The following is a 21233-nucleotide window of genomic DNA, read 5'->3' on the forward strand; positions in this document are numbered from 1 at the left end:
ATGTATTCTAGCTTCCTGGTGGCTTCTACGATAATATTTAAACTTTCATTGGGTCCCTACTATGTGAGTGCAGGACCCTGTAATAAGCAGTGTCGAGGGCATCTGTCCTACGTGTCCAAGCTCCCAGGAGGGCCTTTATCTTCCATTCTGTGCCTTCCGGAAAGGCTGAGCCCAGTAAATGACTGTTGAGTAGCCTACCTGCACCTCCAAATCCCAGAGAGGGGGCAGATGGATAAGCCCCTTAGGGGCAGGAACTGGATTTTACTTCTGTCTGCTGAGCCCCAAACCTGGCACATAGCAAGCAATCAGTGACGGAGAGGGGGTGATTCCAAGCATGGGAGATAGGGAGATGCTGAAATGAGACAAGGAAAGGGAAGAGGGGGGCAGCAGCATCGCACACGCACCCCTTAGCACCTGCCCTTTCAGACACGCTTGTCGCAAACCTGTGAGAACCATGCTCGACACACAGACTCTGGCTTCAGTACATGTTGATAAGCAAACGAACATGTAAGGTTGGGTTCAGCCTGCCCTCTAAACCCTACTACTTCTAACACGGTTCTTCCTCTATGGATGACCCAGCCGCCTCTTCCTTCAGCCTCTGGCTGGGTCCTTGAAATCCCTTGTGGTGTAGCCCGGAGTAGAAGTCAACTCCTTCTGAGACGGAGCGGACGGGCTGAGGGTGGTACTGGTGGTAGCTGGTCAGAGGATGCCCCGTGGGGGCTGCACAGGACAGCTGCTCCAGGAAGCACTGGGGATGGTGCGGCGGGCAGCTCAGCTTTCCTTTGAAGCTCTTACTGTGCTTACACTTGAACTCCAGCAACAGCTTGGTGTATGCGTTGAAGGTGGTGACCGCCGACACCATGCAGCAGGTGAAGGAAAGCCAGGCTGTGCTAGGGAGGAACCAAAAAAACCAGACGGTCAGAATCTGAGATACGCACAGGTTTGAGAGGAAAATACCATGATCTCTTCCCATTAGTAACTAGGCTGCTGCCCCTTACGGACTCAGGGACCGGGGTGGGCTCCCTTTCACCGTGCTTTGGGGAGAGCACTGTGGGCCAGAGGCCTGAATTGGGTCTGATTAGGTATGTTCTGAATGTTTTGTAGTCAAAGAGAATGACCCTGGTAGTGTTGCAAGTCGGACTAGGAGTTCAACAGGTTCGTTTTCACTGGGTCAATTAGCAGTCAGCGCGGTGCTCCTTTATTCCCGGTGTGTATCTTCTGTGTACATATCACACACCCACCCACACGTAGTTTTCTGGACTAAGGCTTCCCCACCTCAGTTCCGATTCACAGACCGGTAGCTCAGGTGTATGGAGGGGACATAGCCCAGTGCTATAAGCCTCCTCCTCACCCCACCCCCCACAAGCACACACACACATCCCACCCAGGATTTTCCCTCACTCTGAACAGATGGTGGGAGCGATCAACCCCCTTCATCTCCTTCTGTTCTGCGTTTAGTGGTCTTTGGGAGCACAGAGTTGAGCCTCTCAGTGTCTTTCAGGCAACATTCGCTGCAAACCTGGAGCTGTTATACGTTGTACCAGTGGAATTTGCCTCAAGAAAACAAATGTGGTTCTTGGCCTCAAGGAGTTTATAATGGATGGAACGAAGCTGGAGATTTAAGAGAAGCTGGATGGATTTGACGAATCAAAAAACCAAAAAAACAAAAAAAAACCCCACCAGGGAACTAGATCAAACGCGTTCCTAAACACTTGGGAAGTCAACCCCTAAATTTCCCCCATGATTCTAGGAAGCCCAGGAAGGAGGAAGTTGTGTGAGGTTAGTGAGGAATTGCATGAGGTCAGGTGATGGGTCAAGCCAGGCCACACACTGGCACAGCGTGTTCCCATCTGCCCGCCTCTGACGGACTCTGCCGACTGAGGCTGGGCTGCTTCTGCTGGCAGAGTCATGCCAACAACGGCTTAAAGACAGACAGAAGGTGCAAAACGATGTGTCTGGAAAGCAAGCTCCGGGGGCCGGTTTTGGAATAGCCCAAAGACGCCCGAATCCAACAGCACATTATATCACTAGGAAAGGGGATAGGATGACCTTCAGGACTGCCTCCGCTAGCATGGAAACCGAGCCCAGTGCCCTGTCTCTTCAGCACTGGTAAAGGGCTTAGCACCGACTGCAGACTGTAATGCAGGCCCAAGCGGGCACCTGCACAGTCAACAGAGAGAGCGTGTTCCTCAGGGGAGGAAGTGAAGGACTCTTAACACAGACGGTGTATTTGCTTCAACTACGTCTGTCATGGCTGCTGCTACTCTCAAGAGAAATCGAAAATAACTGACCCCTTAGTTCTTTGAGGGTCAGAGAATGGCTGGTAGAGGAGGTTTGTTTCTTAGACAGTTGAGTGGAATAAGAGCAGAAGTAGGAGGAAGTTACTCTTCGTTACAGGAGAAGAGTCAGCCATGCACAGGCGGTAGAATGCGAACCGCACCTCAAGGCTGATCTCTTCCTTTCTCTGTCCTCCAAGATCTTGAATCATAAAATGTATAATAAAGAGAGCATCATTGGCATAAGCCATACAAAACCAGTCTCATTTCCCAAGGGAACACACGCCATCAGGTGAGGGAGCAACTGCGACAGCTATATCATTAGAAAGACCCGACAGAACAAGCCGGAAGAATCATCCCTGTGCCTCCCAGCAGGTGGGGAGAGCGCCGCGGTGGCCTGATGGTCCCACTCTCTGGTCAACGGACTCCTGGCACGAGGTTTGAAGAGAAGGTGGAAGGACACGGAGCAAACATCTAGTTGAGGGCAGCACGTCCAACACAGGTTGGCCAGGGAGGAGTTAGAAGGTTCAGGAGATGGCAAGCACTTACTAGAAGGCCCAGCCATAATTCCAAGCATGTGGCCTCCAGTCTTCTGGACCCAAGTTGGCAGTTGCCTGGAAGACTTGTGAATACATCATATGGGCCACCATGCCCAGAAGGCCTACAGAGGGAATAGAAAGGCGGCGGCCTTAGAGCCAGGCTGGCTTTGCCATTTATAGGGAGTAGGAGTTTGGAGCAACCTCCTCATTTTGTATCTGTTACAGCCTATGTGGAGATGTCCCCATCACCCATCGGCCCCCACACTTCTGGGACACTAATCTGCGACGGGGGCTTTGCAATAAGTCCCCCCCAGGCTTTAGGTGGAGAGCTACAGAAAAAGTTTCTGAGTCAATGCTGCACTTGGGGCATTTTATTTCTTCCCACCCATGCCCTCAACGCGAGCTTTATTCTTGATCTATCTTTATATCTGCGTCTCTTACTCCTACTTGATCCAGCGGAGTCCGGAAAAGCTGTGTGCATGGGCAACTGAGAAGTGAACCAAACTGTATTTCACATACTGATAAAGCTGGCAAATAAGAACCCAGAGAGAAATCATTTTGCCAAGCACATGATGATCCAATACAAAATTTCCATCTCTCATCCCTCCATTCTGGACCCCGCCTCCTCGTTCCTGCCCTTTGGATGGACACAGGAGCCCATCAGAGGGGCCTGGAAGGTGGCCAGGCCCCCGCCCACCCCAGCCTGGGAGGCTGCACCTGACAGGACAGAGGAAATGGCGGCGAAGGCGCTCAGCTTGAGTCCGCAGCCCGGGTTCCCGGTGAACAGCAGGTCCATCAGTAGCAGGAGGAAGCTGACGAATTCAAGTCCGATGGACAAGAACTGGGCTCCAAGTGATAACCATAGGATCTCTGTCAGAAACCAGAGAAGAAAATACAATCCAAGTATTAAACAACAAGACAAAAGAAATCACAAGAAGAGCCTTCACCCTGACAGTTACATGACCGAGCGCTGAAACGCGGAGCCCCCCAGAAGGGAAAGCCTCCCAGAGTCAGAGAAGGGGAGAAGGGGACAAGGCTGGCACCAGCTGGCTAGCATTCCCTCCTTGGGGTCTTTTGCTGTTACCCTTGCGCTTGCTGCTCTCAGCTCAGGACCTGATAAAGACTCCAGTAAACTAGATTGACTGGAAGTACCATTAGGGAGATTCGAGAAAAGAGCAGCTAACCGTCACAAAATCTGGCAGAGGCATGACTTTGCTGTGGGTCATTTTTGTTCTCTTTTTCCCTACTGAATTTTGGAGCAGTCAGTTCTGGTTTTTTCTCCCTCCCTCTCCTTTTTCACTCCCTCCTATTAAAAATATATATTTTTTAAACTTAAAAATATATATACATATTGGAAGGAAAAAAAACCTCTTGAGCTTTTCAACATGGTTACTTGGCAACAGGAGGAGGTTAGAACTGTTGGTGGTTTTCTATTTGTGAACTTTATTTGTTCCTGCTGTTCCTTTTTTGCATTCCTGCATATGAATGAGAGTCAGCTCTGGAAGGAATGTGGGTCACCCCGCGGGGCTCAGAAAAAGAGAAAAGGAGACCACAGTACAGTGTAGAGAGCACAGCTGGGCCAGAGAGGTCCAACTCAATGGCGACTAAATTGGTGATCAAACCCACATACTTGCCACAAGCCCCAAGGGAGGGTGGGGGAGGAAAGCCTTCTCCATCAACCGCTTCCCTCCAAATCGGAGAGTGGGGTGACGTGGGCCTTGCAACGTGGCAAACTCCAGTAGTCCTTTCTCACCTCTCTCGGTTGGTGGTGTGAGTTCATTGAAAGTTCGGCACCTCTCCCCTGAAACACAGACAAGGTACAACTTCAGGGGTACGTCCCGCAGCTGGCGCCGCTCCACTGGTTGGGACCTGTGCCTGCCCAGCACACGGTAGGTGGGCACTAGAAGTTTCTCTCTGAAAGTGGGAAAGAATGCGTTATGGACGGATGGTTGCATGACCAAGGCAAGAATCCCTCAGAATTCATTTCTCTGTCCCCAGCTCCTGACCGTGAAAAAGAGGATGTGAGCCTGAGAGGGCTTCCACAGGGAAATGTTCCCATTTCTCAGGTCCGGGAGGGTTAAGAAGCCTGATGTTAACCAGCACCTTTCGCTGCCTCCGTACCCTGGTCTGCATGGCTTGAAACTGTTTCTGGGACCCTGGGGTTGGAGCTGAGCTAAATGACATGTCAATAACACATATAAACACACACACACATTTATATTCCTTGTCCCTCTCCTTTTTCCCATGACCCACATTGGGAGAAACAGGTTAACTGTACTGGATTCTGGGCTTTAGGACAACATCACGACCAGGTGATGTCCGAATGCTTTGAGTAGGAAGGAGGACTGTCCTTAGGTCAGCTGCTCCCAAGCTGAGGAGCACAGGTTAAGGTATGCACAGTGACACAAGACTGGCTTTGCCACACGCGCTGAGCTACCGGAGACCTGGGAGGTCAAGGGTAGCCTCACTTCACCTAGTTACCCTCCTGAGGCTTCAGCCCCCCTACCTTGTAAATCGTAACGGTAATACTCCGAACAAGAAAACCCTTTTGGTGGGGTTGGGGAGGAAGGGGCTTGACAAGGGATCTCCTCAGAACCTTTCATCTCACCGGTGAGAAAGTTAAAGTCTGTGGAGAGGAAGCTGCTCATCTGGGGTCACAGCTGGACAGAGCGGGGGGGCCTTTTCCCTAAGAATCCTCTCTCATTTGGTCTTCAAACAGCAACACTAACTCGCTAGTGTGGGACTTCTCATGATGTTACAAGTCTAAATGGAACCCTTTGAGGTTTTAAACCAGCAGGTCTACGAGACAGTCAGGAGGGGAAAAGCTAGATGGACTTTCGGGTCCCATCGAAAGGGAGTTCTAGGGAAAAGGGACGAGATGCAGAGTGGGGAGATGCTGAGACCCGGTGGGGTGTGGGGAGTGCTGTATACTTCCCACTGGCCCTTCGCCCCGTGTGAAGTTCCCCGGGGCGGGGAGAGGGGGAGATATGAGGCAGCTGGGCTGACGACAAACCCACCTGGTTCTTCCACAGTTTCCTCACAGGATAGCCACATGCCACTCCAGAAGGTATGGAAGGAGAAGCGGTCATCCCCAGCCTCCCAGCTGTATTGCACCACCTCCGGGGATGATGAGTTGGCGCCGCTCCCATCCAAGGGCACCGGCACGTCAAAGCATTCGGCGGCCAGACCTTTTCCGCACACGGGCTTGGGCACCTTCTGTGTGCCCACAAACCAGCAGTTGCTGAGCAGGGATGCTGTGGAGAGGCTGAGTGATAGCATGTTGAGGATGGCAGATAGGAGTGTCCGTTGGGCAGAGCAGCCCTTCGGGAGTTCCATCTGGAATAGACAAGCACAAGGGGAGAGCCTGACTTCAGAACCTCCCAGGAGATCTGGGTACCCTTCCTGGGTACTGCCTGGGCTCAAGCCGCACTAGTCCTCCACGATAATGGGGCCCCGCTGGTCCCCGGGGAGCTTTCTGCAAGGAGCCACGAATGAGAGGGTTTAGCTTCAGGAATGGCCTGGAGTGGGCACCAGGGTGGTGATGTTTATTGAAGCTGGACCTCATTCTACTCAAGTGCTTATTGAGGATGATCTGAGCTAAGTATCCTATAATAATAGCCTCCGTGGGAATGTGGTTAAGCCGCAGAGCTGGGGTCTGTCAAGTGAGGACAAGAATTGGGGCCACTCTAAGGCGCTCAGTGATTATTACTTTTGGTTTTGTCTTCAGTGAAAGGTAGGAGCACCCACTTGCTGAGGTATTTCTTGTAACTACACAAGGTTTTTGGTGTCCTCTTCTCTGTATGACGGATTCCTCTGAGAGGAGAGTAAAGGGCGATATGGCTCTTCTCAGTCAGTATTAAACTGGATCACCCCAGGGCAGGGAGCAGCAAGGATTAGGACTTTCAGCATTAAAGAAGGCAGTGGACCTACTGGGATACGGGGTTGTTGAAACCCCTGGAGAGGACAGGAGGCTGTAGGTTCTGAGAGAGGTGATCTGGGCCTAGCTTTCAGACACGGCCACAGAGAGGACAGAATCTCCAATGGGAGGTGGCTGTGTGGTGCCCATGGAGGCTGGGCACCAAGTGTCATGGTCACGGAGCGAGGAACCTGGAGAGGCATTGCCACTGCTCGATGCAGCTGTGGTGCCTGACTCCTGGGGGGACAGTGTGGCTCTGGCTGGAGCCCCCGAACTCCCCGTCATTTTTAGCCGACGAGAAGAGGAGAGCCCCCTGAAGAATGACCAATATTAGATGTTTCAACCTCGGTTAAGCGATGGCTTAGAGCCAGACTGAGCTTTAGAAAAATAAAGAAATCTGATGGGTCTTGCACTTTATGTTATGGAGTGGTTTATGCTGTTATATTAATACATACTGAAGGGAAAAGAAGCCCATATTTAACTGCTGACAGATGCTTCTTAAAGTAAACCATCTTGAGCTTTCCAGGGGACCTCTCATATCAGAATTAATCAGACCTAAATCTGCTTAGCTAAAGAAACGTAAATAAAACCATAGCTAAATGCACAGGCCCATAAATCTGCCTCATAATCTCCAGCTTAACATTTTCTACATTACAGGGAACTTTATCTTAGAAATGTAACAGTTTGTTCTTCAGAATTTCCAGGGACTAAAACAGTGCATACCACAAAGTGATTATTTATGGGCATAAGAAATATGCAAGGTTCATATGCATATAAAAATCAATATATAAGACATATGATGAAACAACCTCTAGAAAGCAATCTGCTAATATGATTTTTTAAAAAGCACTCAACAAATTAAATTCACCAAGAATTGTCAGTCTGTGCAGGATGCTGGGTGACCTTGGTAAAGACTAAAAACCACAGCATCTGGAGTGAAGAAAGATCTTCTATTACCTGTATAGAAGGCACACACCGCCCCGTCCCCCCAAAGAATGCTCCCTCCTTGTTTTTAGCTGTGCAAACCCTATTGGTTTTAGCCATTGTTCCATTACTGTAATTTATTCTTTCTAATTATTTTCATATACATTGGGTGAACAGGAAATGAGACTTCTAGGTAAAACATCTTCATTAATCTTTCTGTCTGAAGACTGAACTAATGATTTAGGCAAGTCTACGTTTTCAACTTCATTTTCAATCGAATATGACTTGGAAATTTGTCCACTATCACATCAGATTTTTATTCTAGCCTCAATTCGTTCCAAGTTACACATATTTGTAAGTTATTCTGCATATTAATCACAGATAAGAATAAGGAACCCGGCACCAAGGCGATAGACAATTTAAGGAAGAAATGATTTGAGAAAGAAAGGATGAAAAAGAGCTTAGAATGAAGGTCAAAGAGACTGCTTCCAAAGGAGTATCCAACCAAGGACAGACACAAGGAGCCTCGCTCAAGAATCATCTTGACAATCGAATGGGAATTCATTCAAGAGCCTTTTCAAGAATTATCTTCAACACCTACGGTACTGCGCCCTTCATCATGTGTTTTATTTCTTCCTACACATGCCTTTCTCTCCAGGATCCAGATAACCTCCTCAATTGCAAGAACCGGTCTAATTTTGCCATGATCTCTTTAACAAAATCACAAAGAAGTAGCGGCCTTAAGAAAAGTTTCATCTTTGCATATGCTGACAAGCCCCATGTCAAGGTGACTCTTTACTCTCTAGAAAAGGGAGAGAGTGTGGCTTCCCAGATACTCCTGCTCAGATCAACAGGAAGTGCAAAAGTGCCAAAATGTCACTCTTCCATCAACACAGATGAACAGAAATACTCAGAGTTAACATAGACAACAAACTGATGAGACAGGCACAGCTCTTAAAATCAGATTCAAAATAGCTATGCAAAGTTATGTTTCGAGCAGTAAGAGGGGGAAGCTGGTTACCTTGGCCATGGTCAGCGTCTTGCAGCTGTCTGGACCACAGGATGCCATCTGTGCCCCAAATCCCCTTGGTTTAATGTCGACAGAATGAAACCGCCTTCCTCCCCTCCTGCCTCCCTTTCCATCCCTCTTCTATCTCCTGTTTTTTTGGAGTGCCTCATGATTAAATGCTGCCTTGCAGTGAACTTGGGCATTTAATAATTGACAGTGCAATCATGGCCCAGCTGTTCTGGAAGATTACACAGGAGAGCTTGCCAATAGGGATCTGGGATTAAGCACAAAGAAGCAAGGACCTGCTTTCACAGAGGGAAGTTTCTTTAAAAAGTTATGTGAAGATTCAGTTTCCACCTAACTGCCATTCCCTAGGAAGCTGGTAAGAATGGCTTGGGCTTGATTTTATGGCGGACACAGAAAATATTGCAGGGTTACCATTACTACAAGAGTTCCCATTCCTTTGTGTAAGGTTTTCTACCTTATTATTATTATTATTATTTTTTAAGATTTTTAAATTGGGGGCACCTGGGTGGCTCATGGGTTAAAGCCTCTGCCTTCCACTCAGGTCATGATCCCAGGGTCCCAGGGTCCTGGGATGGAGCCCTGCATCTGGCTCTCTGCTCAGCAGGGAACCTGTTTCCCTTCCTCTCTCTGCCTGCCTCTCTGCCTACTTGTAATCTCTCTGTCAAATAAATACATAAAATCTTAAAAAAAAAAAAAAAGATTTTTTAATTTATTCATTTGAGTGAGTGAGTGAGAGAGCACAAGCTAGCAGGAGGAGCAGAAGGAGAGGGAATAGACTCTCCAATGAGCAGGGAGCCTGATGTGGGGCCCATCCCAGGAGCCTGGGATCATGACCTGAGCGGAAGGCAGATGCTTAACCGACTGAGCCACCCAGGCGCCCCTTCAACCTTTTAGTAAGCAATTATCTGCAATGTCGGGGCCCCATAGAGCCATGGGTTTGAAAGAGCTTCCGTGTGTCATGGGTGGTCTCCACCTCCCAGTCCCTCCAGTGGAATACTGAGACGGTCCTCCGTGCCTTTGTAGATGTGCTTCCTTCTGCGTGGAATGTCTTCAGTGTCCTCATCTGGTCTACCTCCCATCAAGACTAGTGTAAAAGTCGCTCATCCTTTGCATGAGCGAGAACAGCTCCCTTCCCTCTGTCCTTCCATACTGTACCCCTCTGTAATACTTTCTATACTTCATGATAGCTGTCTGGACTGTGAAGTCCTCAGAGGCCCCTCCTCTGCTGGAGCAGCCGTCCTCAGTTCTGAATGAACATCAGAACAGTCTTTGAAACTGTGGAAAACATTCAGATTCCTGGGCCTGGCCTGAGATCCCACCGCAGGGGTGAGGCCCAGGAATCTGTAATTCTAGAAAGCTCTTTGTACATAGGGATGGACTTCTGGTTTCCGGTTCTGTATGGAAAGAGCTTGGAAGTCTCCACTTCGGCTTAACAACAAGAAAGAAGCTGAACAACCTGGAAGATATGGAGCTAGGGAGTTAATGCGCCTAAGTATGACCTGTCTGACTCCTGGGGGGGCTTACATTTAATGAAACCCTCCTGTTCTGCCCCGGCCCTCCCCCACCTGGAATCTTCCAGATTTGCCACCAACCAAGTCATGGTTTTCCCATTCTGTGTCTGTGCAGTTAGCTGGGGGAATGAAAGGCCGTCCCCAGCCCCCAGAGGGAATTAGTCCACATTCCAACCGGAGCAGTCTCTCTGCTTCTTGCTTCCTACTCTTCTAGGACTGACGTGTCCGCACATTTGACACACATGTGCCTGTGCCCAGGCTGGAGTCCCACAGCGCCCACACGACCCTTTATTCATGGTGACAGAGCTCCCTCTCCAGAGCTGGAATTTTGTGGTCACTTCACCTTTGAATTGGCTGTCGGTTTCCGGCCACGGTTTTTGTCCCGACGCTGGGTGGCGCTATCTCCTTACATTTCCCCCCTTCCGTCACGTGCTGCCCCCACCATTTCCCCCCCCCCGACGTGCGGGTGCAGGTGGCGGCTCCTCCCCCAGGGAGGGCTTTTTCTCCTTCCTCAGGCCTCCTCCCCGCTCACACATCTATAGCATGCGTTGTGTCTGCCCAGGGGAATTCAGGGCTCGGAATGAACCCTGGGAGCCTCCAGCCGCTCCCCCGAGGACATCTTGTAGGATTATTTCCTGTAGCACATTTTTCATGGGCTGTTCCAGTTTTCAGTGACTCACAGATCCTCAGATACTTCCCCTGGGAAATACAGACTCCACGGTGTCAGAAAATCCAGTCAGCCAATGCTTCCTGAGGAGTTTTGTGCACATTTTTCTTTATTGAATCGTATCCTCACTCCCTCTCCACCCTAGAGCAGTGAACAATTCTTTTCCCTTCTCTGCACTTAACGCCCCTCAAATGCTTGCAGACGCTTCTCACATCCCGCTTGAGTCACCGTTTGGCACAGTCTGATGTCTTTGGTTTTTATGGCCTCTGCTCAGAAACCGCACCCCCTGTGCCTTCATAGGCTGAAATTTGCCTTCTCCGGGGAAAAGGATGGGAACTGCAGTCTTGAGGTTATATGAGGAGGCCTGGAGGGAGACTGGAAGCGAAGCAAGCTCGTGACACTCCAGTTTTGGGGGCTTTCACTAACTCGGACCCCTTCCAAGACCCCGACGTACTTGTCACTTTGCATTATTTTTTCTAGAGAGAGCCTCTGAAGTTATATTATTTTAGGCCTCCCCAAAGCCTGGATCTAGGCTGTGTACTTTGCATGGCTGGGCTGGCTGGCTGGCTACTAGCCTTGATCCATCTTGAGGACACCCCCTAGCCCCATGGACCCCATGCCACAATGTTTAATTTCCTTTTTTTTTTTTGATGAAACATGAGCTTCTCTGCCTGGCGTCCCACTCACTTCCTTTCATTATAATTTAGGCATGCTTAATATTTTTTCTTCTCTTTCCTCCCTTAGAACAGAAGAAGTAATTGCCAGTCACTGCAACATGACTGTGATTATGTTGGGCTCAGAAGCTCACGACTCAGGAGACACACAGAGATGCCATATCTCAAAACAATATTTGACTTTGGTATGTTGGACTGCTACCATGTCAGGATGACCTCCCCCCTCCCCAGGGACCGATATGTGACTCAGCATTTATGACATCACAAAGCCAAGGCTTGGGACTCATCTGTGCTTGCTAAGGTCCTCAGTGACTCTTCCCTGCACTGTACCAAACCATACTAGTATACACAAAGAGAAACAATGGTCTTGGGACACCCACACACAGTTCGTAAACAGGAATCCAATTTATTGTTTTGTGAATACAGAGTAAATCAGATGCGATTAAAACAATGGTAAGAATGCCCGACCAGAGCAGACTGTATGCATACAACTTGCCTGATGGCACAGCCTGGGGCTAAGGGATTTGGGTGTTTTTTGTTTGTTTTTTGTCTTTTTCCCATTATCAGTAGTGGCATCTTCTCTCAAGATAGGTTCATTTGCAGCTGCCATTACCACCCCCACCACCACCCCTCTTTGCCACCATCTGCCCCCAACCAGTAGTAGTATCTTTGTCCTTTGCCCTGGAGTCAGATTTCTGACCCATGCCTCACCAACTAATTCCTTTCTGTTACTCAGCAGTCAAAAAGCTGGAACAGGACATGAATGTTTCTGCTGTCACCGGCTCTGATCTCCAGGCTCCTGTTCTTTGTTCCTGCCTGTTCCACTGTGTGCCTTTCTCCTGCAGCTCAGAACATGCAGGCTTGACTTGAAGATGCTAGATAGAGGAGCAGCTTCGTTTTACTCATGGTTGATCCTTCGAGCCTAGCACTTTCTACTATGAGGGAATGAGTGAATGAAGTCTGTAATGGAAACCAGGCTCAGAATGCAATTGAGAAGCCTAGGAGCGAGCAGAAGTTGTGAACAGAGCAAAGCGTCTGGTCTTCTTTTGTTAAAGGACACACCAATCCTCCTGATACACATACATAGGAGCTGCAAGAAGGTAGAAGGTGGAAGAAGGTCTGCAGGTCCACAGACACACCCTGTGGCTTTCTACACAGAAGCGTGCATAGCCAACAGATCCTCTGCCAGTACATTTCCTCCCACCTGTGGAAACAGTCCTGCTTTTTGACCAGCAAAGCCCAGAAAACAGCAATGATCTCATGAACGAGTATTATCTTTAGTTCACAGGGACCAGGGTACAAACATTGCTTAAACGCCAGTGACGGATTGGAAAAAGCCATGTTCTTTCCCAAGCTCCGGGATTCCCTACTGATTAGAACCCTTTTGGATGACATTATGCCCAACCATCCGAAATTTCCCAGCTCCACAATTTTTGCTTCAGTGCATTCACTCATTCACTGATGAAGATAAGGAAGGTCCTCACACGTTTTGATGTTCCTCCCAGCCTTGAAGGGTAGAGTAATGGCACCAAAACCCCCATGCTGAGTGTCCGAAATATTACCACCAGTATAGGACACTTAGCTCTGGGGTTTCTGGGCTTTCAGGTTAACCTCCACTGCAACAGTGTTTCATGTCCCCAGGGCCCCCAAAGAGGGGCATAGGGAATAAGAACAACTCCCTTCTTTCTAACATGGGTCAGGAGTTGTGGGAACACTTCTACTTCTGCTCAGCGGCAAGGACCGAAGAAAAGCACTTTAGGGCCTCTCCTCTCCCGTCGCCTTTCCCTTTCCGTTGTTAGTGGAATTGTTAGAGGGCTTTTGCTAATGCAGTCATTTCCAGGAGAGGAAGCCGCCTTTCTTCCATGCCCCAAGCAGCTGGAGTGAATCAGAGGGGCAGCCACATCTGCACATCCTGTGGGGCAATCGCTCACGCGCGGGTGACCGAGCCCTCGGGGCCTGCGGGGGCTGGGAGATCTTGGGGACCGCCGGGCGGGGCAGGGATCCGCCTCTCCAGGGTCGCTCGGGGCGCGCAGCTGGGTCGCCCCGTTTCCACTCCGCGTGCGCCCCGACCCCGTCCCTTGTTTTCCTGCTTTCTGCTCCTCCCCCTCTCCGGCAGTCGCGGTGCCCGTGCCCGGGCCCAGCCGCGGCCCCGCCGGCTCCGCTCGCCCCCACCTCCCTCCGTGAGTAACACGCCCGCCCCCGGTTTACTACGGCGCCCCGGTCGCCTAGCAGCGGGCGCGCGTTGCCACGGCGACGCGCGCGGAGCGTGTTTTGAATTGTTTGGGAGGCTCCGCCCTAGCGGCCCCGCGCCTGGGACTCTGCGAGCGGGTGGGGCCCGGCCTGGGGCCCTGGCTTCCTCTCCCGGCCCCGGCGTCGGCTCTAAGCCGAGACCCGGGGGCCCCCGCGAGAGGAGGAGCCGGCGAGCTCCAGCAGGAGGGAGGCCGAGCCCCGGGCCTGGCCTGATGGCTGGCTGCCCTGGCGAGGCTCGGCAGAGGGAGGGCGGGGAAGAGTCGGCCCTCTGATCAGCGCCTCACGCCCAGCCTCTGGGCCTGAGGGTCGGGAGGTGCGGGTGGCAGGGGAACCCCAGAGTCAGGTATTTCCCAGCCCCCGCCCTTTCCCTAAAGGTACAGATCCCTGGCGGCTGGTTAAGTCTTTGCCTCATTTGGTGGCTCTGAGAGGGAATCCTGGAGTCCGCGACTGCTTGTCTGATCTGGGCTCTAGTCCCAGCCGCACCCACGACTGGACTCGTGAGTCTGGCTAAGGTGCATACCCCACCTGAGCGATTCAGAAGCAAGCCAGGCGACAGAGCCGTCCTTCCCAGTGCTGCTGTGAAGACCAAGGGGCAGCAGGGAAAGTGGAAAGGAAGGGGAAGGAATCTGCTGAGTTCCAGACACCTTGCTAGACTCTCTAGGTAATCCTTACAATCAGCCTGAGGGAGAGGCGGCCACTCGGTTCTCTACAGGGAGCGTTGGACTATCTCAAGGCCACAAGGCTAGTAAATGGTGGTCAGTGTTCAAAACCTCTGGATTCAACCCCAGGCTGCCAGTCAGGAAAGGGAAGATGCACGCCACTTAGCAAAAGGCACGGGAAACTCACAGAATGACGAAATGGATTATGTTTTATACTTAAGATATAGATTGATAAACCCATGTTCCCTCTGTCCTAAATCCGTAATAAAAAAAGATAAAATTTACTACGCTTGGCTTTTTCATCACCTTCTTACCCATTTCTGTGGGTTCTCCTATTTATGATCTCTTCACTTGGGCTGCAGTCCCACCGCCTGTGATCCCCTACCACCAATGAACAGCACAAGCCACCGTGCTCTGTGTGCGTGAGTGTGTGCGTGTGTTTTATTTCCCTGCCTAATGGGAATCTTCATTCTTCTGAGAAAGGCCAGAGGTGCGAGAAATGAACATTTGCTTTTTTAGTAACCCTTTGAGCTGAAAGTTAGCCGTTCCCAGCTGTCTCAGATGGGAGGCAAGTCATTTCCAGATGTGGGTTCTCCCAAAGGAGCCAAGACATCTTTGGCTGACAGAGGGTCTTTCTGGATCTGGAAGGCTCCCTGCACATTCTCCCAGATTCTCTGAGACTGGAAAGAGAAACTAGCCCAGCTAAGGTTGCATTCTCCTCAGTTCCAGTGGGTGCCTGGTCAGAGCTGGCCACCAGCAGGACTGGAGGGGTGCCTCGCCTTTCTCTGGCAGAGCATTTACTATCTGCTCCTTCCGTTCATTGGAGTCTTACAGAGCTCTGGGGTTGCCCCCGCCACCGGGCCTTTTACCAGGAACCAGATTTTGGCAACAGGAATCGTACAGATACGAGGGGAGAAAGAAGAGCGGGAGGGCCCCAAGCCGTCCTGGGAGCAGTGAGGAAAAGTCATGAAGAGGCAGAGGAGGTGGTAACCAAAGGTTAGTGGAGGAAGATGAAAACAGAAGGTCAAGGTCGGGACATCACCAGGTTTATCAATGAAAACGGCCTTGAGGAACAGATTTCTGTTCCCTTTTGGGTAATCCTGCAGTGTGTTCTCCAGTTCCTACCCTGCACATGTGAAATAAAGTGTAAATTTGTATAACTTGTATTACAAACCCAACATTGTATGCCTGAAGCTAGTATTACACTGTATGTTCACTGGAATTTCAATAAAAACCTAGGGGGAATAAAATGGGGTACTTACCTTCTGGGTGAGACAAACATTTTGAGTCAGTTGAGAAGGATTGCTCATTCACTTTTCGAAGCTCTGAGGCAAAGGTGTCTCAGGTCTTCTGGTCGGCCCTGATCGGTTGCGTGGAACACGTACCTGGCGGGAAGATGAATCAGGCCCCCTCTTGCCAGCAGAGGGGTGAGGTGGTATGAGGTGGACTGGAGAAGATGGAAAAGATATCCTGGAGCCAGGACGCCAGTTTGGGCGGGGCTGGCTGATGCAAGAGGTTTTTCTCTATGACATCACAATGACATCACACAGGGCCATCTCTCTGCCGGCCCCCACCCCTGCCTCCTCGGGCCACCCCCAGAAGGATGGGGAGCTGCTCTGGGGTACCTAGCAGAGGCCTGGATGTCTTCTGAGTCATCCAAGCCAGAGCGTCTCTTACTGTGTGTAAGAAGCACCTGGGGACCCTTGTAAGCAAGCAGATTCTGAGGGGTTGAGATAGCTCCTACCTGGTGCTGCCCAGACCGCATTGAGTGGTGAGGCTCTAGACCAGTGTGGCTGAAGAGAAGTACAATACAGGCCATGCATGCGATTTCAAGTTTTCTAGTAGCCACGTTTCAAAAACTAAAATGGACACACATGTCACAGTACAACAATGATATCTTAAGTAGTGTTAAAACTGAAGCTGTTGTATTGGGTAACTCAGCCCTAGAGCATTCCCAGAAAAGGCAACAATGTACAGAAATGACCATTCTGTAGGACTAGTATCTGGAAATCTAGCTGATGTTCATAAACCTAATTTTAATAGCACATAGGATTTGGGAACTATTAACACTAAGATATAACTCTGAGGCTTAAGAGAATGGCGGTGTCTTCCCTAGTCTTCCAGGTAAGAGTCTGGCTGGGGCTTTCTGTCCTGTAAGACATGTCACCTTGAGTGTACCCCTGAGTTTATTCTGGCTGGGATTCCATCCACCTCTTTGCCACCCGACCTAAATCCTATTTGCCCTTCAGGATGCCTGATTCCAGGATCAGTTCAGCCCACAGTCTACCTTTGTGATTTTAGGTATCTTCTCTTTCTCTTCCCTTTGAGCTTGTATAGTGCATATGGTCTCGCTCTCTTAACGGGGAGCTTCTTATTAGCTAAGATACCTAAGTAAATGTCTAAGAGAGGCCACCAGATCTAAAATGATCCATCGCTATCTTGAACAGGGGGAATTAACATGCCTTGTTCTTGGCGTGTTTCAACTTGATCAGATGTCAGCTCTCTCTAATTTGCAAATTTAATGTAACCCTAATACAATGAATATTTTTAAAGAGCAGAACAGGCTGACATTCAAGTTCCTTTCAGAAAACACATGCACAAGACCAGCAAGGAAATACTGGGAAGAAGGAGCTTTAAGGGAAGACCAGCCCTAACAGATACTAAAGCAGGCTACAGGCCTCTACAGGGAAGACAGTGGGGGTGCTGGAGCATGACTAGGCCAGCAGACCAACGGAATAGAAATAAACACATCTACATAGAGACATCTAGTATGTAGCAAAGGTGGTATCTATAATTGCTGGGTCCAAGATGGTCTTTTGAACAAATGGCATTGGGAAAAACTGGACAGCTATTTAGAAAAATATAAATTATACCCACTTTTTATATGATATTCAAGGATAAACTCCAAATGGACTGGAGATATGAAAGTAGAAAACAAAAATTTACAAGTGCTAGAAGAAAGCAGGGGCAAACGACTCTAAAATCATTTGGAGTAAAGGCTTGGAAATAGAGGCTTTCTGATGATGGCTAAAAATCCAGATACTAAATAAGAAAAAATGGATAAATTTGACTACATTAAAAAACAAACAGACAAAAATCTTCTCCATGGCAAAAATCACCATAAACAAAATAAATAAACAAATCATAAACTGGGAGAAAATATGAGCCATACATATGACAGCTTAAAGCCTGTCTCTAATATATAAGGAACTTCTAAACATTAAGGGAGAAAAGAGATCAAAATTCCTATAGAAGAGATCAAGATTAAGGAACAGGTAATTCATGAAAAGAGACATGCAAGTGGCTCCAAATATATGAAAAGGCATTCAACTTCATTTATAGTCAGAGTAATGCACATTAAAACAGCAATGAGGGGGTGCCTGGGTGGCTCAGATAAGCAGCTGTCTTTGGCTCAGGTCATGATCCCAGGTTCTGGGATTGAGCTCAGTGGGGAGTCGAATCGGCAACATTTAACGAAACCACACGTGCATTTATCCCTTGGCCACAGAAATCCTACTTCTAGGAATTTACCCTGAAGATGTACTGCCAACTATATGGACATCTATATGTACAAAGTTACTCATTGCAGAGTGCTATTTGTGATCGTGAAATACTGGAAACTATCTGAATCTCCCGGTATAGTTTAGTTGAATTAAATATGGCACATACGGGCGCCTGGGTGGCTCAGTGGGTTAAGCCGCTGCCTTCAGCTCAGGTCATGATCTCAGGGTCCTGGGATCGAGTCCCGCATCGGGCTCTCTGCTCAGCAGGGAGCCTGCTTCCCTCTCTCTCTCTCTGCCTGCCTCTCTGTCTACTGTGATCTCTCTCTGTCAAATAAATAAATAAAATCTTTAAAAAAAAAAAAATATGGCACATACAAACAATGGGGTACTGTGCCACTACATAAAAATAAAAAGCACCAAATGAGGGAGATTTTCATGAACTGATATAGAATGCTTTCCAGGAAATATTAACTGAAAAGCTGGAAAGTGCAAGAGAGTTGCACATTTGTGTAAGAAAGAAGGGCAAAAAAAACATACAAATATTGGCTTATTGTTATCAAAGAGCACAGGAAAGATAAACCAAAAAACAATGAAGTTGATTACTTAGTGGAGGGAGGGGATAGAAGTGATTCATGAGGGAGAGATTTTTCTAAGCACAATGTTTTTTGTATAGTTTTGACTTTGGGAGGCATGTTAATGTTTTACATATTCAAAAAGAAAATTAAAGCAAGATGGGAAGGGAAATGAAAATCTACAACTGAAAACAAATGGAAACAAACAAAGGCAATTGTATTTCCCATAAACACTACAACCACACTGAAGTGGGGAGAAGTTAATAGAAAGAACAAATCCAAGATACTCATGTACACAGTGTTTGACCTTCTACCTTCTGTGTTGGGTGAGGCTGGGTTGGGGAGAATTGTAACCAACTCCAGAACTCCTTTTAGTCAATATACTTCACTCATCTTGTGGTGGGCGTGTCAAGCAATTTTGAAATATTTCAATATATTGTGACACTGGGCAAATGGAAATGTGTGACTGCTATTGGGAGCTACAATTCCCATATGGGAAAGTGACATCAAAATATGGAATGGGGGAAGGCAAGAAGGAAACTTGTTGGGTAGATTGGGGTTGGAGGCATCAGTGTGATTAAATACACACACACACACACACACACACATCTATATATATACACATAAATATATATACACATAAATATATAGACATGTACATATTTGCATGTGTGTATATATATAATATGTACACGTGTATTATATTTGTATGTATATGTGTAAACACATGTATATTTTTTCTAGCTTTGTCTACTGAAAGGGCCTAGAAGTAAGGAATCCCCAGCAGCAATGAGCACGTAGCACTCCAATCTTGGCCTCTAATATCAAAAGCTTCTCAAAGAAATGGCCAGTCCCAGAGATGGGACAAGCTAATTATGAGATGAACTTTGAACATTATGCCAGAAAGTAAAGTAATGCTTGGGAAAAAAAATGATGAGGGGCATTTCACAAGGGCATGGAAGCCACCTTGAAGGGATTTCTACTGGTTAAATCTGGTAGTTTGAGCACCAGAGTAATTAAGTACAGCACTGGGTGACAAATGATTGGAAAAAGCAGGAATTAATGAGTCTTTACTGATGCATAAGTTGGCAGATAAATAACAAATAAACAAGGGACAAAGGGAGGCTCTTGCTTCCTGAACAATAAATGTGGAGAGCAGGCTGGAATTGAAAAATCATCGTTTTGCAACTATTATAGTAAAGACAGGTTTAAATCCACTTATCAATGCATGCTAAATACAGGGGAAAGTGATGGGAAACAGGCTATTTTCATGGACTCAAAGTGGCTCCCCACAGACTGCTCATTAATTGCAAGGGAAAAAGTAACTGCACAGTAGAGAAATCAGATAACTCTTTGAGCAGGTGATTTCAAGTGACCTGACCAAAAAGGGGCAGATGGATAGCACTGTGTCTCCAGATGTGAAACCCTGAGAAGAATACAGCATCGTTTGTGTAAGATTTGGGTGGAGACTGTGTGAGGTGAGTCTAAGCATGAGAAAACATTGAGCAAATCCCAAATGAGTAACACTCTATTTAAAAAGTTGGACTGTGCGCTTCAAAAATGTCAATGTCACAAAGGGCAAAGAAAAGCTAGGGAAATAGTCCATATTAAGGAAATTAAAGAGGAATGACAACTAAAGTCAATACCGACCCTGGACTGGATTCTGTCCTGGAGGAGGAAAAACTTAAAGGATTTTATTGAGCCAATTGACATAATTGGAAATCCCATGGTTGATTAAAGTATTATATCAATGCCACATTTGCTAAAGTAGATAACTGCGGTACACGTGTGTAAGAAAATACCCCCATTCTTACAAAATACACAGTAAGGTAGGAGCAAAAGATTGTGATATAAGGAATTTGTGATCAGGGTGTTTGGAAAAATTTATTTAAGTATGAGAGACAGAGTGAAGGAGAAAGAAGCAAATGATAGAGCAAATGAGGTAAAATTGTAACAACAGGTACATTTAGGAAAAAGGTAGAGGACTGTTCTTTGTATTAATTTAAGTATGGCTTATTTGTGCAGTTTTTCCATAAATTTAAATTATTTCTGCTCTCTCCACAAGCAAGTACTGGAAGTGTCTACAGATCCCCTAAACAGTTCTCAACTACATTTTGGAAGTAGATGTGAATATATCCGTCCTCTTGAGACCAGGGCTTTGGTCCTGATGAGGCTTTGAGACTTCCTTTCGATCGATGTTTTGTTTATTCTGTTATTGTTCACGAAGGAAAGTGGAACTACTGTCCTTCAAGTTCCACCTGGTTCATTCCTGGGGGGCAGAGAATATCCCTTACTCATCTCTGAAACCCCCACAGTGCCCGAAACACAGGTGCCTGCTCAATTCTCATTTGCTGACTTGAAATGGATGAATAAGACCAGATTGCTTGAATATCTGAAGCTTTTGCAGGGAGGTCTGGAGAAAAACCTTTTTTTTTTTTTTTTAAGATTTTATTTGTTTATTTGACAGAGAGAGATCACAAGTAGGCAGAGAGGCAAGCAGAGGGGAAAGGGGAAGCTGGCTCCAGCTGAGCAAGGAGTTGATGTGGGACTTGATCCTAGGACCCTGGGATCACAATCCGAGCCAAAGGCAACGGCTTATCCAACTGAGCCACCCAGACGTCCCATGGAGAAAAACCTCTTAAGAGTCAAGGAGAGCAATCTAAGCAACAACATCTATGAAATCTTCCCTTTTGGATCTGGTGAAAG

General features: G+C 47.9%; 1 protein-coding gene across 3 annotated transcripts; it reads right to left on the reverse strand.

Annotated features, from left to right (window-relative positions):
• Positions 1-451: 451 nt before the first annotated feature.
• GSG1 (germ cell associated 1) lies at positions 452-15959 on the reverse strand. 3 transcript variants are annotated; one of them, XM_032347387.1, is made up of 6 exons: positions 15715-15959; positions 5833-6151; positions 4569-4616; positions 3533-3685; positions 2826-2937; positions 452-890 (listed from the first exon to the last, which is right to left on the reverse strand). In XM_032347387.1, the coding sequence occupies exons 1-6, from the start codon at positions 15760-15762 to the stop codon at positions 548-550; spliced, it is 1023 nt and encodes a 340-aa protein (XP_032203278.1). In that variant the 5' UTR covers positions 15763-15959; the 3' UTR covers positions 452-547. The 3 variants fall into 3 exon arrangements, with proteins under 3 accessions (XP_032203278.1, XP_032203276.1, XP_032203277.1); XM_032347385.1 differs by having other exon boundaries at positions 4446-4616; XM_032347386.1 differs by lacking the exon at positions 2826-2937 and having other exon boundaries at positions 452-885; positions 4446-4616.
• Between the last annotated feature and the right edge of the window lie 5274 nt (positions 15960-21233).

This window comes from Mustela erminea, chromosome 6 (genome assembly GCF_009829155.1).
Source record: "Mustela erminea isolate mMusErm1 chromosome 6, mMusErm1.Pri, whole genome shotgun sequence".
Taxonomy (NCBI): Eukaryota; Metazoa; Chordata; class Mammalia; order Carnivora; family Mustelidae; genus Mustela; species Mustela erminea.